We start from the raw sequence: 16,532 nt of genomic DNA, 5'->3' as shown, positions 1-16,532 counted from the left end.
ATTATTCTAAAGAGCATCACTGCATATTACAAGCGAACATAATCATGTACTTAGATATGTTAGCCCAGTACTGCAGTCCAAGGGTCCTGTTTTTGATAGTAAGTACCCTGTGTGTATGTGTATATAGTAATCTATGTATACACAATCCAAAGACATGATGTATCATTTAATCAATAAGGTTTATCAACAATAATAATAATAATAATAATGATAATATAAGCCTCTATTATGTTAAAATTTATAGATTTTCTCAGTAATTTATCATAGTAAATGAAATGTCCTGTCTATGGCCAGACAAAACAACTACAAATTTAAACACATCACCTAGGTCTTTGGGAGTATATTTAATATCTTCTAACACTTTATAGACCTAGTGTCATAGGTCTCTGTATATTATAATAAACTTTATTATTTTTTTTATTTTATTTTATTTATCTAGCCTATGACAATCGGATCTCATATAGATATCATGCATGTTTCTATTTGACTAAATTTAAAAATGGTATTAAATCTTTTTATTTTTTGTTTGATAAAGCCATTTGGTTTAGGAAAAAATACAGAACAGATTTGCCAAGCAGGTCCCCTCAGCAGGTCGCCTCTCACAAACACACACACCATTTGCCTCTAGGCGCAGTCAAACATGCATGCCATGAGTGCCAACCAAGGCAGTAACCTGCACTTGGGACAACATTCATAAACTATACTATATGCTTTGCAAAATACACTACCTTTCTGCACACTGGTACAAGAGGAGGATCATCACGCGGACCAGGTACAGTGTGCATGCTCTTGGGCCAAGTTTGGTCTCATACGCTATTAAAAACATTTGAAAAATCAAACAGCACAGGGAGAGACGCCCTTGTTATGCAACACTATCGGGCTGCAAGTCAAAATGTTGTGGTTTGCCGGAGGAAATTACTTTTGTGGACTGTTTTGATAAATTGTTAACCAGGGGGCTGGGTGAGTGAGGGGCAGATCAGGTGTAAGAAACAGCCCAATCAGTAAAATGAGATTTAACTGTTACACGTGGCTTTTAAATCCCAATTCAGCCATTAAAGAGGAGACTGGGGCCAGTTGCAACTCTTTTTGCATTTCTTACATTAACTCTGGGACTGAGGACTGCACCAATCAATTTATATATATATTAAATTTAAATCTTGTAACCATTTAAACACGATTACATAAGACACGTCATTCACAATATTTATTTTAATGAAAGAAGTCAGATTTTGCAGCTGACCCTAACCCTGGTATATTGCAACATGATGCAGGGATGGTTGCAACATGTCAAAACACATTAAATTGAATTAATAACTAACTAATTAATAACTTTTGCATTTTGTTTCAAAGTATGCTGCGAGCACACTGATTGGCTGTCACAGCTGTCAATCAGGGCAGAAAAGCCCCCCCTTTGTATAATGTAATTACTCATTAAAGCCAAACCTATCATAAAAACAAACAGCTGAACACACATCCGGGTGATGAAAATGACCTTCAGTGACAGAAACCATATTTGGGAAAAATCGATTTGGCGTATTTAGTTTGGCCAATGTCCCATTCTCTAACATGGAGGGGCGGGCCTTATGACCCATACAGACTACAGTCAGACACCAGGGGGCGATCAAGATTGAGTAGCCATATTTTTGAGGAGCCGTCATGTTGTCCTTACGGTTGCAACCATCCCCGGTCTCCCCTTTCTTTGACACCTTACTCAGCTGAAGCTTAGGCTTTAAATAATTTGAAGAAACCAATGTGAACACCTTAAAAACAGATGAGCTTCAACTCTCCTGTCAGTTAGGAAAAGAGCATCTACAAGAGGATCATACTTAGGTGCCAAAACGAGCCAATAGCTGTACATTTAAATAAAAAAAAATTCTGTTTAAATCTACTTTTTATTTTTGTTCTCTAATTTGCCATCGAGTTTTTTTTTTTTATTTTTTTGGCGTCCAGCAAGTAGATAACAGGTGACGTAACGTTGTTATGTCACTTCCGGCGTCCATGTTTTTTGCTTAACAAAACCACCGTTGCGAGTTCGGAACTTAAACAGGAGTTGAGATTTTATCTCAGTTTTACCGTCACAGAATACGGACTGTCGTTGGTTTTACCTGAACAGATGACACTTTGAAGAATAAAGAGGTCGTTCATACAGTGGTAAGTGTTGTGTGTATCATGGAGATAAACAATTGCTAACTGTTCACTTAGCTAGCTTTGTGACTCAGGTGTAACGGCTAAGCTACCGTTGAGCTACACGACTAATCCGAGTTGCTGCTAGATACTGTCTAAGTGAAACTAGTATCATTTAACCACACGGTGATTACTCTGCTGTTCAATGTTGGCCTCGGATTAATAAGGAAAAAACACGCATACTGGCTAAAATAATGAGCAAGTGTCTCGCTAGCCCAGATAAAATCGTGTTAGCAAACCTACAAAACATTGAAAAACTGGAAAAGTCATTTCACAATCATAGTTTGCAGGCCTGGGAAAGTCATTGAACTAGTTAAAATCATTGAAAGTTTTGGAGAAATTATGGAAATTTGTTGTGTGTAAGAAATTAGACTGCATTGATGTTACATAACGGTGAACTTTCTGCAGTTGACATAATACTGTAGCTCTAAATGAGCCACCACGTGACAAAGATTTGGTCGTTTTTGTTTATTTTCTCAACAGTTTCTTCATTTTCTCCTGGCATTCCCTCTCTCCCTTCATCAATGATACTAAGCATGTCAAATATTTTTCAAGCACTTCTGGCTCATTGTAGGGGCATACGACTTTAAATGGCTGTATTTTGTATTTATTTTACTGCTGGTTTTTAAAGATAAAGTTATTTTTTAAAGAAAACCATAGGTTTGGGAGGCATGTTTCTTTTAAAATAGCCAAAAATTACACTGCTTATCATAGCATGTTAATGTTATTTTTAAATAAAACACCATGTGATTCAGGAGGGATATTTAACAAGACTTGAGAAAAAATATCTCATAAGTTAATAATTTTGGGCAATAGCTTTTGTTGTTTTGACATTAAATGTGGCTCTGCTACTATTTGTCAGCTTTAATAATCTAATCACATTTGAACATTGAAATTGAAAGTGAATCCAGTCTTTTGTGGCAAATGATATCATAGTTAGATATTCGTGATGGTAAATAAAATTGTTTGTCAGACATTAACTTACAGTAAATGATGTACTCCCCCCATACTCCACTGTGTATTTTTGGACTGTTGTTTCCGTAACCATGGAGATCCTGTGCAGAACAGCTCACAACCTAAAAATGAAACAGGAAACTGGCATATCATCCTGTATCATTCTTGTCCAAATAATGAAACTGATAAAGGTGGTAAATCCCAAATCTCTGGCACATGCTGCTGCCACTTCATCTGAAGTTATGAGTAAGAGCTATTCTGCACTTGCCAGGCAGTGAACTGTTGTTCAGGAAATTAAATCATATCAATTGCAAAACCAGGAAGACTAGAATTGTGTTTGCCAGAAAATGTTGTCGTGGGTTTTTGACAAGCCATACTTTCACACAGTTTTCACATACTGCTGAGAGCTTTTTAATTTTTTTTTTTTAAATTAAATTGGTTGACGTCTTGTTGTGGGTTTCTGATTAGTCTATTATGAAAGTTAGTGGTGTGCCTTTGGGAACACCACTGTAGTGTTGACACAGTCAGGTACTAACTTCAGTCACATAGGGCCTAAATGGAACCTCTGGTAACACTTAAAATACAATGGAGACAGTCTGACAGCTAGTTAAAGTTTATTCCCCGATTTTGCAATCTGGCGTGTGAAAGCACGGGCGAGAGTGGAGAAAGGCGAAGGGAATACGAGACTCATCAGCTTTTATCATCTGAAACAACCGAGTAATTATGTTTTGTTGTAAGTGTTCTCAAGTTAATTCATTCAGGTCGAATGGCAAAACTCAGTCTATCATGAGGTTTTGCTCAATGGAAAAATAATTACTATTTGTTTTTGAAATTAATAATCAATATGATTAATTACATTGAGTATGTTTTCTTAGGAACTGCGGTGTTGATGCCTGGGGAAGTTTAAATCAAAATATCAGAGGCCAGACTATGCAGCATCAGCATGTGATGTTTGTCCAACCAAAATATTGTCCTTGATATTGTCAGTTAAATCGAACAGGTGTTGCATGTGATCATTCACATGGAGCTACACCTGAGTTCTGGGCCTTGCTTCTATTTCAACAGTTGTATCCTGTGTCCCTGTATCAGTGGTGGTCCTGGCATTAACCAGCCACAGTCTGATTGATGCAATCTGAGTCTTTTTCAGCAGATGCATTGTCACTCTTTAATAGGATATTTTGTTTAACCTTTTGAAACCTGAGTAAATTGGCTTGGTTTCTTTCAAAAACATGGGAAGAAGGCTATAAGCTACAACAGTTGAAATTACCCAAAAATTGGCAAGAAATTTGTATAAAGAGAAGAAAGAAAATTACTTGAGAAATTGGAAAAAAAAGAATCGATTTTATACATCTATTTTAAAACAATTACTGATGCAATTATCAATGAAGAGACCCTTTCTTAATAATGTGCTTTCAATTTAAGATTTAAGGGGAAAAAATCAACATCTGTGCAAAAATACATTCCGCAGATTATCTGAAGTAAACATCAGGTCTTGTACATGTAGTTCATTTAGTACAAATTTACCTTTGACCATTGACCATAAAGGCAGATTTGAGAAACTGTCAACATGTTGTTTAAGGCAGTTGCAAAAGACATTTAACAGTTAAACAAAAGCGATGTTTAGACTTAGCTCTAGGTTTGGGGTTTCATGGTGGGACAGCTTTAATATCCCAGAGGCCTACTGCATGTGTGAGAGATCAAGTATAGTGAGTTCAAGTTAGGGTTGGGTTTGTGATATGTGGGAAAAGCTGTGGGGGAGAAAAGGGATTGCCAAGCTAGAGACTGATGAGTGAGGACTGAGGTTTCAGTTTAAGGTGGACTTTGCCTGGGAATTCAGCCTGGGAACATTTCTGATCTCTGTTTCCTGTGTTTGGCTGTGAAAACCCTCAAATGAAGTTTTATCAGACAATGGATTCTGGGCTCCACACATGAAGACAGTACTGTGTCAGTGTATCTTACTACAGCACAGAGGACCATTTTGGGGTAAAATTAGCAGCAGAGCCTCAGGTGCCAAGAACAGGTTTAACAAAAATATGTTTTAGGTTTTTGAAATACCTTTAACATGTATTTCTCTGAAACTATACATCCTCAGCTGTTATTTGGCTCAAGTGTGGTGGGAGAGACATGCAGCAAGCAAAGATCTGCTCAGAAGTTTGACAAGTTAGTATGGTTTGTAATAATAGATAATGTGAAAGTGTGGTTCCTTTTGTGCATTAAAGAGGCAAAACAAAGATCACTTTATTAATAGTTAGGATAAACAAATTAACCATTTACAGAGGTACATCTTAGTTTGATTTTGGTATTTGCAAATGAAATAGAAACTCTACTTAAAAGGCTTTGCATGTAAACTATGACACTGAATCTCCCCTGAATGTTTGAGCAGATAGAAATAAGTATAAAGGTAAGAATGTATCCTCAGCTGACTTACATGGATAAATAAAGAAAGTGTTATTATTGCTGTAGGAGACGAGGTGAGTCATTCATGCTGATTTGCCATAAAGTGTTCATGGGGGAAGCCTCACAGTATGTGTTAATGTGGAGGTGCAATGTATTTCCTGAGAGTATCAGTCATTCAGGCCTAGCTGCATGCCCAGGCAAACACCAACCATTTGGCCAACCAGTCCCTCAGTAGTTTTATAATTTATTCACACATTCTATTTTAGCCATAATACATATATTTTTTTAAATAAATGAATCATATGTCATCATGCTCAAGTAGCTCGTCCGCCAGGTATCTGGTCAGTTAGTTAATGTCACGGTGTTATTTTAAAACAATATCTAGGACGTTTATGGATACACGTCAGATGATATATTCAAATGTATCAGCATATATTTAATTATCATGTTGTTTTTTTAGTTTTGCAGATCACAAATGGACTTTGCTGTGAAGCAGTAGCTGGCTTAAAAGACCTGCAGGAAAAAGGCAAAACATTTTGGAACTGCAAATTCCAGCTGATATCGCAACTTGACTTTTCACATTCAGGTAGGTGCAATTAAAAAGACAGGAAGATACACTATTTTGCCAGTGGGAAAAAAAATAATTTTAGATGTTGTGAAATAGTTGTGCTTCTGTCAGCATCATGAAGCTCATTTTAAAAAAGAGAGTTCACCAAAAGTGTGTGAGGGGTTTGGGTGAGCTGTGTGTGTGTGGGTGAGCTGCGGCTTTCTGTGACGAAAGAGGAGTACATAAGAGCTATTATGTGACACTCAAGAGATGATGTGAAACAATTCAGTAATGTGAAGCAAAAAGCAAAATGTACTTTGCCTTCTGGGTAGAATTGGTCCTGCGTATATTGTTGTGCACTACATATTTTCATGTTGTGTGCAGCTGCTGCATTCTCTTACAGAATCATGGTGGGAAGGCCTTTGATGTTTCAGGTCCATTAGTATGTGTGTGTGTGTGTGGGTGTGTGGGTGTGTGGGTGTGTGGGTGTCCTCGGGACACCTCATAGTACACCTTAACATAGCACAGATTGGGAAGTTGCATTACAGTCTTCACTACCGAGAGAGTTCCCAGTAGAACATGACTGATGGATATATTGGCTGCTATACCTGTAAGTCTATTGCAGATTTTTCAAATTACGGCTTAATTATGAAAATATCCTGCCCCAAACATGATATTTCACAACTCCTTTAATAAGCAAATTTGAAGGATCTTTGCCAAAAAATGTTGTAAAAAAAAAAAAAAAGTTCAGTTGACAGTATTGACCTGTAAAACCCAGGATCATCAGGCTCCACGTTTCACATTTTTGCCCTGACATTACAGTAAGAACAGAGCTAAAATATGCTCAAAGAGTTGCTGTATACTTGGAGGAATACCCATCCACTCTCACCCATTACACACTATGCAAAAACGCACTTTCACATATTTTGCACTACAGTAGAAGATTCCTGCTTGGTTACTGATTCTCTGCCCTCCTGACTCAGGAAATGTGGTTGATTCTAGTTGTGTTCACTGCCCACATATAGTTAAAAGCCCTGGAAGGGAAGGAGAGCAGGAACCATGAACCAACCACAGAACGGATGAACCATTATCATCAGTCATTTTGTGAACCGCACTATGATAACATGTACCTCCGACATTATGAAATGATGACCTATTATAGTATATCAGAGGCAGGTTCTGTGTTTTCACTACTGTCTTACTAATCTTAAAAATCTACCTTCCTATTTTAAGATGCCTCATGAATTATGGGTTCCGTATTAAATGCGTCACTGGGAGGCCTATCTGGGCTCTTACTGGCACGTCATAGCACACACACACACGTAACCTATATTAGCAACATTCTCGTGGGTGTCCAGCCAACCTAGAGTGAGCCAGTAAGTAAGCGTAGGCAAGGTTTTTCTCTTTTTTTATGGCAAAACTAATTCAACTATAGGATTTTCTGTTCCCACCTTAGCTTTAGGCAGAGGAATCGTTCAGTGTCTTCTTGATGAAGGTAGATTACCAGTTAAATGGAGCCAAACCTTCATATTAAGTTAAAAAACATTTAATTTTACATTATTTTCAGTTTGAATTAACCAAAGAAGCTATAAGGAAGTGACAAACTCATGCCTGTGCTATTTGCGTTGTCTTTAAATACTCCTGCAGTGAGTGCATGTGGCTCCATTCTGTCATCTTAGTCGTGCTGTCCAAGCAAAGGTCGGTACCCTTGGGAGTGGCCTAATTTAAACTTCTCTACTGTTTATAGATATGAACTGATTGTATAGCAAGTTCAGGCTCTGTTTATTTAGGCTTGGGCCCTGTGTGGAAATGGTAATTGGTGTGAGTAAGAGGGACTTATTGGACCGGTGTTGACATCCTGGAGACCATTAGGAAGACCACAGACCAGACCGGCCCAGTGTCAGAGGGATGAGCTCATCTTTTCCATCCCCTCTGCTGAGGCTAGCAAGGGAGGACTTGGTTTCCAGAGGGGGGTTTTATCAGGGGGTTGACGCTAGATGGGGTTTGGGGTCAGGGAATAGTCCAGGCTGGTGGTGTTTGTTATTAAACTGGTGCCAAGGGGCAGGGAAGCAGTGGAGAATGTAGTCATATATGACTGTTATTTCACATTTGAGGTCTCCGGCAATTGATTTAAATTTTTGTACTGAACTGACCACTTTCAGCTGGGCCATTAGGTGGCTGGTACAAAATCTGGCTGAATATCTTCCGATGTGACCTACAATGGTATGCACAACACTTTCTAACTAGCTAACTAACTGACCACTGACTGTCTGATCACCTGACATGGCACCTAAAAAAAACATTACATTACATATACATTTCCATCTTAGCTTACTCCCATTGCTTGCTATGAGAACATCAAAATACCCTCAGTGGCATCAGACTAAACAAGCCAAATCCACCTGTGAGCAAGCAGTCAGCGCCCTCAGCATCATCAAGTAATTAGGAAGTGGGTGCTAATTACACAGAAGACCTTGGTGCTTGATGTTGTGTGTATGTGTGTGTCTGGCCCCCTGGGCAGGGCAGCAAGTGGGGTAATGACAGAGAACAGGCTGTCTGGCAGTACTAGCAGACAGAGAGTATCACGAGTGGCTGAATGGCACGTAGGCACTCGACATGGCACCCTGCCACCGCCACGCCTTATCGGCCTGCATGCCTTCCCCTGCCACTGAGTGGAGACTGAGTTGTTTTGGTTTGACTGCACTCACTGCTGCCTAATCTGTGGGTGGCTGTTTGTCTGTGTACGTTTAATGACTGTTGCTTAATCATCATCCCTCATCAGGGGCACTTTGGCGGTGGGGAGATTTGGAGCTGGGTGGAAGTTTGCAGGGATGTTGCTTCAGCAGTGTGCAGGAAATGGCACGAGGCCTTGGGACATGAGACGTGACGGTTGCAACATGAACCCAGGGAAGTCCCAGTATAGAGATGACGTTTACTGAGAGGCATCATATCTGTAAAACTCCTGCTCTGTGTTGACATTCCTCAAGCTTTGGGTAGAGTACTCTGGGTAGGTAAAATGTGATAAGGGTTTCAAGCACCTCTGGTTGACAAGAGAAACAATATTGCTTCAGTGCAAAAATGTTTCCCATGGAAAACAAAGTAATGGCATTAATACATCTATTAAAACCCAGATAATTTACAATGTTTGTTCATCATAAATCCAGTGTAGTATCTATTTTAGGGGAGCCCTTTATGCTTTGTTGGACAGTGTGTAGTGATAGTTGACAGAGCATAAACAGTGCATGAATGAGTTTTTACTGATAACTGAAAAGGATGCACCGATTTACCGTCTGAGAATTTGTATCAGCCAATATTCACCTTCTTGACTGTGGCATCTGTAAATAAAATGACTTTTAACAGTGGCAGTCACCAAGGTTTATCTGCTTTGTTGCATCAATTTTGCGCTGGCTAAAGTGTTAGTTATTTGCTGCCAGATTGGGACAACAGTAGGCCCAGCTGCTGATTGTGAGAAGAAGCCAGTGGTTGGATAAGACACTGACACTGTGGCATGGGAACGCAATGGGAGCCACATGCAAGTGTGGTTTGCTCTCCAAAAAAAAAAAAAAGTGAAAATGTTAGCTGTGTGGGAGTATTACACTGTCTCAGAAAAAGATCAGCGACATGCAGTTTTTAGGACATATTTCTTTGCAGAGGCCCCATTTTCTGAAATGAGACTACACTCAAATATTGAAGAAATAGCCACCTATGTGCTCAAAGCACCAGCACAGAGAGTGAGCGGCAGTTCAGCTCTGTGTCTCACATCTTGAGAAGAGAAATAGACTCAGCTAAAACAAGGCAGAGATGCTCATCTTTAGTAGTTGTAGTTGGTATAGGTACAGGTACATTTAAAAAAAACAAAAGAATATTTTTCATGTGAAAAATGGTAATGTCAAAGGTTGTTTCATACATTTGATTAAATTTGTACTCAGTCAAAAATAGGACAATGGAGTGCTGAAAGACTTTAAAACAGTTGTTATTTTTTACACTGGAGATTTATTTGTTTTGTTTTTTGTTTCCCCGGCACAAAATGCTATTAGAAACAAAATAAACACCACCAACAGAACAAACAAATATAACACTGGTGTCAGTATTGACTATTGGCCACATTGTTGTATCTGTATCTGTGCATCCCTACTAACTTGTATGCTGGGGTTGGCCAGTTGTGAATGAACCTCATGATTTAATAGTTGGAGAAAAGTCGTGCTTCTCTCTTCCTGTTGGTTTGGTTCATGTCACAGGGCTTTCCCTGCTTCTCAGTGCTCTGCTCCTTTAGCACTAAATCAGGGTCATCATCCTGCTCACCTCAGTAACTGTGGCATGGGACAGAACCTCACTGGATCACTTTTAGATTTTATTTTGTTGTTTTCTTTTTTGATTTGAATTTCTGTGCTCTTTAAAAGTGAAAAGGTGATTTAAATTTTTCGTCCAAGCACATTATCTAGTGCCACTCTCCCTTTTGTGTTACAGGTCCTGTTGAGGCCTGCATCCAGGCTGTCTGTCTGTCTGAAGAGCGATGAGATAATGATCAGTGCAAGGATAATAATATTAATCCTTTAATTCCTTTTATGATTAATTATTAAGTCTTTAATCTTTCAATATGTTTCCAGATTACTTGTATTGTCTAATTGATAGCCAAAAAAAAAAACACGAGTTAGCTACCATTCACCATGATATGAAAGACAAAAGCAGCAAATCTTCACATTTGAGATTTTTGGCCCAGGAAAGGTTTAGCATTTTCTTGTGACAGTTATCACAATTGTAAATCATTTATTTTTTGTTGATTTCTCATATAAAATATATATCAACAAAATGGCTCTGCACTAGCTGTTGTTGCTGCCAAAGGAAAAGCACAATATATGCAACACTGCTATTTTTGTTTTATGGGGAGATTGAGGATGTAACTAGAACACAATTGATTAATGATCAGCAATTCAGGGACCTGAAGTGGCATCACCATACCTCATCCTCCACTCCCAGTGGTTCTCCGCTTGCCAGATGTTGATGAGGCTTCGCTGCAAAATGAAGCTCTCTTCTTAAGTGTATTTATACAGTTACAAGTGATGACCCATTTAAAAATGTCTTGTACTTTTTGCTGGTGACGAAATCAGACCTGGACCTGCAAACAGATGCAGAGACATCACTGACAAAACAGCCAGACTAGAGCAACACTGCACCCCACAGGCGAAAGGCATGAGCAAAGGTGGTGTGAAAGTAGGTCAGAGGGAGGAAGGTGGAGGGTGTATGTGGGTGGGTGTTTGGGTGGGCGGTTAAATACAGACAAGGTAGAAGATGGGCGGGTGGGAAAAAGAGGTAAATGGTGTGGGGATGGGGAAGAAGATTTTCCTTTTCTTTTGCATCTGCTGCTTTTGAAGTAAACAGGCTCACTTTTCTTGAGTTTCTGCCACCTTGAAGGGATATGAAATGTGCCAGAAAGAAGAACATCCTTAGCCACAGTCTATTTCTGAATAAGAAGTGTCTGTCTAAATGCTAGGAAGGCTGCACTGCTCTTAGGAGGGAGTGTTTTACTGAGACAAGGACAGCAGAATGTGTAGACAGACACTTGAATGTGACAATGAAGTTAAATGGCATCTGTGTCACTGCAGGAATCAAGCTTATTTAATGCTAAATGATAGCCCACCAAAGGCTGTCAAAGCTAGTCATGGGATTAGTATTGCAGTGAACCAGTCTGAATGTGATCATGTGGATGCTGTATCTGGGTACTGTAAATCAAGATTATGTCATGGTTTTTACCTGGTTTCCTTCCTTTCACTGGGTTTAATGAACATGTGTGTTTGTGTCTCTGTAAGACTGCTGGTGCCTGTGACAAACTGCACGTTTAACTGTCACTGTACTGTTCTTAAAATAGGAAACTGACAGCAGCTGTAAAAGTGGATCAGAGATCAAGGGGTTTAGAGAGGTGGAATGTATTGACAGTAAAAGGTGCACTGTATTAAAGTGAACAGTAGATGGCACCAACAGCTTGTCATTTTAGGTTCTTGCAGGGAAGTAAATGAAGTCATGTGTCCAGCAGTTCACCTGTAGTTGGCAATGCCATGCCATTTATGGGTATCTGATTGTTAGTATCCTAGAAAAAAAAACAAACAAAAAAAAAAAAAAAAAATATATATATATATATATATATAAACCTTTTTCCCAAATATACTAACACAGTTAATTCGGTGCTACCTGGATTCAGGTTAGCAAACTTCAGTGGCGAGAAAGAGAGTGAAGCAATGAAGAAGTACAATAAATTATTTTTCATATACATTTCATTATAGAGTGTGCAGGAATTTCATAAAACACTTTGATGCTGCTTTGTCTTCGCTGAGCAAGCAAACTATGAAAGTTGGACTTTTAAATGTTTCTTTACAAATGTTTCACTTCCTTAAGTGCACTGACATGAATTGTATGGGTCTCTATGAAAGCAGCCAAGACTGCCTTTTTTTTTCTTTCTTTTTTTTTTTTTACGCATTCAGAAAGAGTTATTGGAGCAATAGAAGGTGTGCGTCTGCCTCAACTGCAGTAAAGGACGTGTTGACCTTCACTGCTGGACTTGTCTAGCCTACTGTGCCACATTACTATTCTCAGCAGGTTGCTGTGTAGTCATGTGTATGCCTTCACTGGTACATTTGCAGTTGTTAATCTATGCATGGGCATCGGTGTACGTGCATGCCCTGCGAACAGCTCAGTCTGGCAGAGTCAGTGGTGGCTCCTCATTCTCGTCTCCCTCGTCTGTTTTCCAGTGAATCATCTTCGCCGTCCATTCGTCTTCTCATTTCTCTGTCCGTCTGGGTTGAGAACAAGGGGGTCCATGGAGAAAGCTGTAAATGGCTGAGGAGTTGTGTACCGGCTGGTTTCGCATCGTTGCAGGTACAGTAGGTAATCCCCCTTTCTTGACCTATCAGTACAGCACAGCACCGCCTCAGCAGTGAGAATGTGGATTGTGATCATAGCTGAAAATAAGGGATAAAGGTCACTTTTTGTTCCTTCCTTTTTCTACATTTTTTTTTCATATTCTCAGGTTCACTCTAGGTTATTTGATTTTAGTGGTAAAATGGGTTGTGTGTGTCTTGTGAGTATATGGTCTTGTATTATAGTACTTAGTGTGTGTGCTTGTGGCTTTGTATAATATATATACCCATTAACCTTCACTTTATTTTTGACCTGACATACTTTGCAGTCATAACAAGTTGATGTGGGTGTTTGTGTGCTTATATGTTTGTGTGTGCACTATGTTGTGTGTTTTGTTGGTTCATTGTTCAGTTTGTCCTCTGAGGAGGTGCATCAGGGAACAATGTGTCATTTAGATAGAAATAGAGAGAGAGGCAGACTGAAGTTGCGAGGGAGGAAGGAATAGATACAGAGCTACAAAGAAAAAGAAAAGTAGATGGATTTCCCATGGCATCCAAACATATGCCAATCATTTCCTAAAGCTGCATGCTCTATTTACCCTCTCTAGATCTCTTTGTCTGTTTACTGTAATTTTTCTTTAATTTTGCCCAAAATTTCTGAGTTTAAAACAATATGAGTATACCACTTAGATAGTATGCCACTAAGACTGCATGCCACATCCACTGCCTTTAAATCTTTGCTGATGGCACCTTGCTGATTTACCTGTTACAGTAACATTGTAAGTTTATATTAATGTTAATTTTCAGTAAGTGATAGTATAGAGAGATGTTTCCCGGTTTGTAGCTTTTTAGCCTCTGCCTCTAAGTTCAGGTGTTCATCGTAAGTGTCACATAACATTTAAGTCACTTCACAAGCTGAAGTGCACTGACGAGAGTTTGGGCCATGGCTGCACTGTTTGTAATGATGTTAAAAGAACTGTAGTTCAAAATAGAAGTGACATACTGGGGAGTTATTTTCTTTATCACTGTATTTCTCCCAATCTCGCCCCATTATTACATAAGTCAACACCCACAATAGTAAGTTGTTATCAATATATAGCAAGTAAAGTAATATAACATGTAAACTCTGAAAGATTCTGAAATTTGAAAATGGCTTAAATATGATTAAAAAAACAATCAATCAATCAAACAAACAAAAAAAGGCTATGTTCTGGCCGCAGCGGCCACAGGTTCAATTCCAACCTGCTGCCCTTGGCTGGATGTCATCCCCTCTTTCTCCCCTTTCACTCTAAAGACGGTTTTATCCAATGAAATTGAAAAGCCTAAAAAATAATCTTGAAAAACAAAAAGGACAAATAAATAAATAAACAAACAACAAAACAAATAGAAAATATGGCCACATGAAAAGCACAGTGGAATGAAGCAATTGTATAAAATGCACACATTTCTTGCTTTATAAATTGTTAACCATATGTGAAACATAAATCTAAGGTAAAAACAAAAGCTGACTGTAACCTATTAATTTATTTTAATTTAGACAAATTTTGGCTTATCTTAGATGATATTATTATGTTAAAGACTTCAAAACCTTTTAATTTAAGAAATGTTCACAAAATCATTAAGCACCATCAGGGTAATTTTATAATGTTTTTATTGAAAAAAATAAATAATAAAAAAACATTTAAGTTTTATTGTTGTTTTTGGTTTTAAGCATCACAACCTTCATCCTGCTATATGCTCCATTTTTCCTCAAATGTCTTTTTTTTTTTTAGCATTCATTAAGGAGTTTCATCTAAGGATACACAGCCCTAAAATTGTGCCAATGGAGGAATTTTTTAAAAATATGTTATATTTTAAAAATATGATTGCAGTTTTGACAATGTTGACATTCATATGAGTGGGATGGCTACATTTTTTTAAGAAAGAGTTGGGAAAACTGCTCATTGAGATGTCATAAATGACACCTCTCTGGTATATTGTGCAGAAAATGCCCGCGTATCTACTATACAGTAGCGTGGGTATGATCGTCTGATCCTCCCCATAGTACATGACATAAGTGTGTGTGTCTTTATTCAGGCTGCTCAAACTCCTGCAGCTCCAAAACAGAGCTTATAGGGCATTAGGCTTTATTTAGCAAATCCCCCTCCCTTCCTTCCTCCTCCCTTATTCCACACTCCCCCACTAGCTGGCATGGCCGCATTTGTCAGCTGCATTATGAATATACGTATTTATACTTTATTTGTATGACTAAATATTAGCCTGGTATTTACTTATTTGCTAAGTGAGCTGTATTCACTATTTTATAGTAAACTGAGGAAATATTCACAGTATTTATCAGTTGGCAGTGAGGCCTCAACACCAGATTGCTCATGAATCTCAGTGAACACTAGATGGCAGTGCAGGAGAAGATGTGTGTTTCTCAAGGCCAAGGGCTGAGACAGGAGCAGTAATGTTGAAGAAAATAAGAGAGGCAAAGTGATGAGAAATAGAGATGTGGAGAGAACAGAGAAGATGAGGTAGATAAAAAGACAAAAAGAAGGGGAGGCAGCAGAAAAAATCCAAAAGGGGAGAGGGCAGGGGAGTCACCTTATACAGCTTTGGTGTGAGGGGGAAGAAGGAAGGATGCGGGGGAAGGGAGTTAAAGCTGGGGGCAGGGTGGGAGGGTGGAGACCCTCTCTTTGGAAGCATCTGCTGGGTGTAAAGACAGAGGAGCTGGCTCAGGAAAGACAGAGGGATGAAAGGAGGGAGGAGGCAAGTGACAGAATGAGCCACATGGAGGCAGCTTGACAAAAATAGAAGGGTAACAAACAGGGAAAAGGGAGAAATCGGTAAATGAAAAGAGAAGTGATAAATGAACAACAGAGAGATTTGGAGGGAGGGAGTCACCATCACATGGGCTTCGGCATGACTGGGGAGGATTCATTGGGCATGGAGAGGCACTCAGAGGGCTCTTGTTAAAGCATGACTGAAGACAGACAGATAGATAGACAAAGGGGACAAACTGAAACCTGTTTATCCCTCTGAAGGAAGTTATTTGCAGACTTTAGGGTTTCCCATAAACACACAGTACACAGTATATATCCATATATGCATATGTAAACAAACTAATCCATGTGAACACCCTCTCTGCCTGGCCCAGTAGATTTATTACGGCACAGCTTTGGTCCCACTGAGTGCAGAGCCTACATAGGAATTTTCATTTTACTGTGCCTTTATACATGACTGTCAATAATGACTTCTATTTCCTCGTGATACCTTTTAAAATCTTCCAATATACAAGAAAATGTCTTGATTTTTGTAATGAGACTTACTAAATAATATTAGGAAAAATGCACATCAGCACAACTAGTGATGAAGTTACTATCAAGTTTTCTTTCTTTGAAAAATTACATTTACAATTGCACTAGAAGGAAAATCTTTATACTTTGGATAGATTTAAGGTCAAAAACAAACAAGAAATCCCCAGACAACAAGATTCCCTGACACTCCTTTTTTCCTCAAAAAAGCAAACAATGAAATAAATAATATTTTGGCACATTAGACATTTGATTATGTTTTTATTAATTTTGTTAATCGTCTTTAATTATTAACATTAAGAT

At 38.7% G+C, this 16,532-nt stretch overlaps 1 protein-coding gene across 2 annotated transcripts in view; it reads left to right on the top strand.

The window, feature by feature from the left end:
• Positions 1-1,999: 1,999 nt before the first annotated feature.
• The window catches only part of sgip1a (SH3GL interacting endocytic adaptor 1a), a 79,990-nt gene continuing 65,457 nt past the window's right edge, over positions 2,000-16,532 (top strand). Inside the window, exons 1-3 of one of the 2 annotated variants that reach the window (XM_088077548.1) lie at positions 2,000-2,151; positions 5,996-6,121; positions 12,826-12,952. In XM_088077548.1, coding sequence (XP_087933674.1) covers positions 12,910-12,952 — 43 coding nt within the window. In that variant the 5' untranslated portion in view covers positions 2,000-2,151; positions 5,996-6,121; positions 12,826-12,909. Of the gene's footprint in view, positions 2,152-5,995; positions 6,122-12,825; positions 12,962-16,532 lie in introns of both variants that reach the window. The other variant, XM_042514768.2, reaches the window with a different exon arrangement.

This window comes from Plectropomus leopardus, chromosome 5, assembly GCF_026936395.1.
Source record: "Plectropomus leopardus strain MGB_pleo_1.0 chromosome 5, ASM2693639v1, whole genome shotgun sequence".
In the NCBI taxonomy this organism is placed as follows: domain Eukaryota; kingdom Metazoa; phylum Chordata; class Actinopteri; order Perciformes; family Serranidae; genus Plectropomus; species Plectropomus leopardus.
This window is presented reverse-complemented; position numbering and strand designations above follow the sequence as displayed.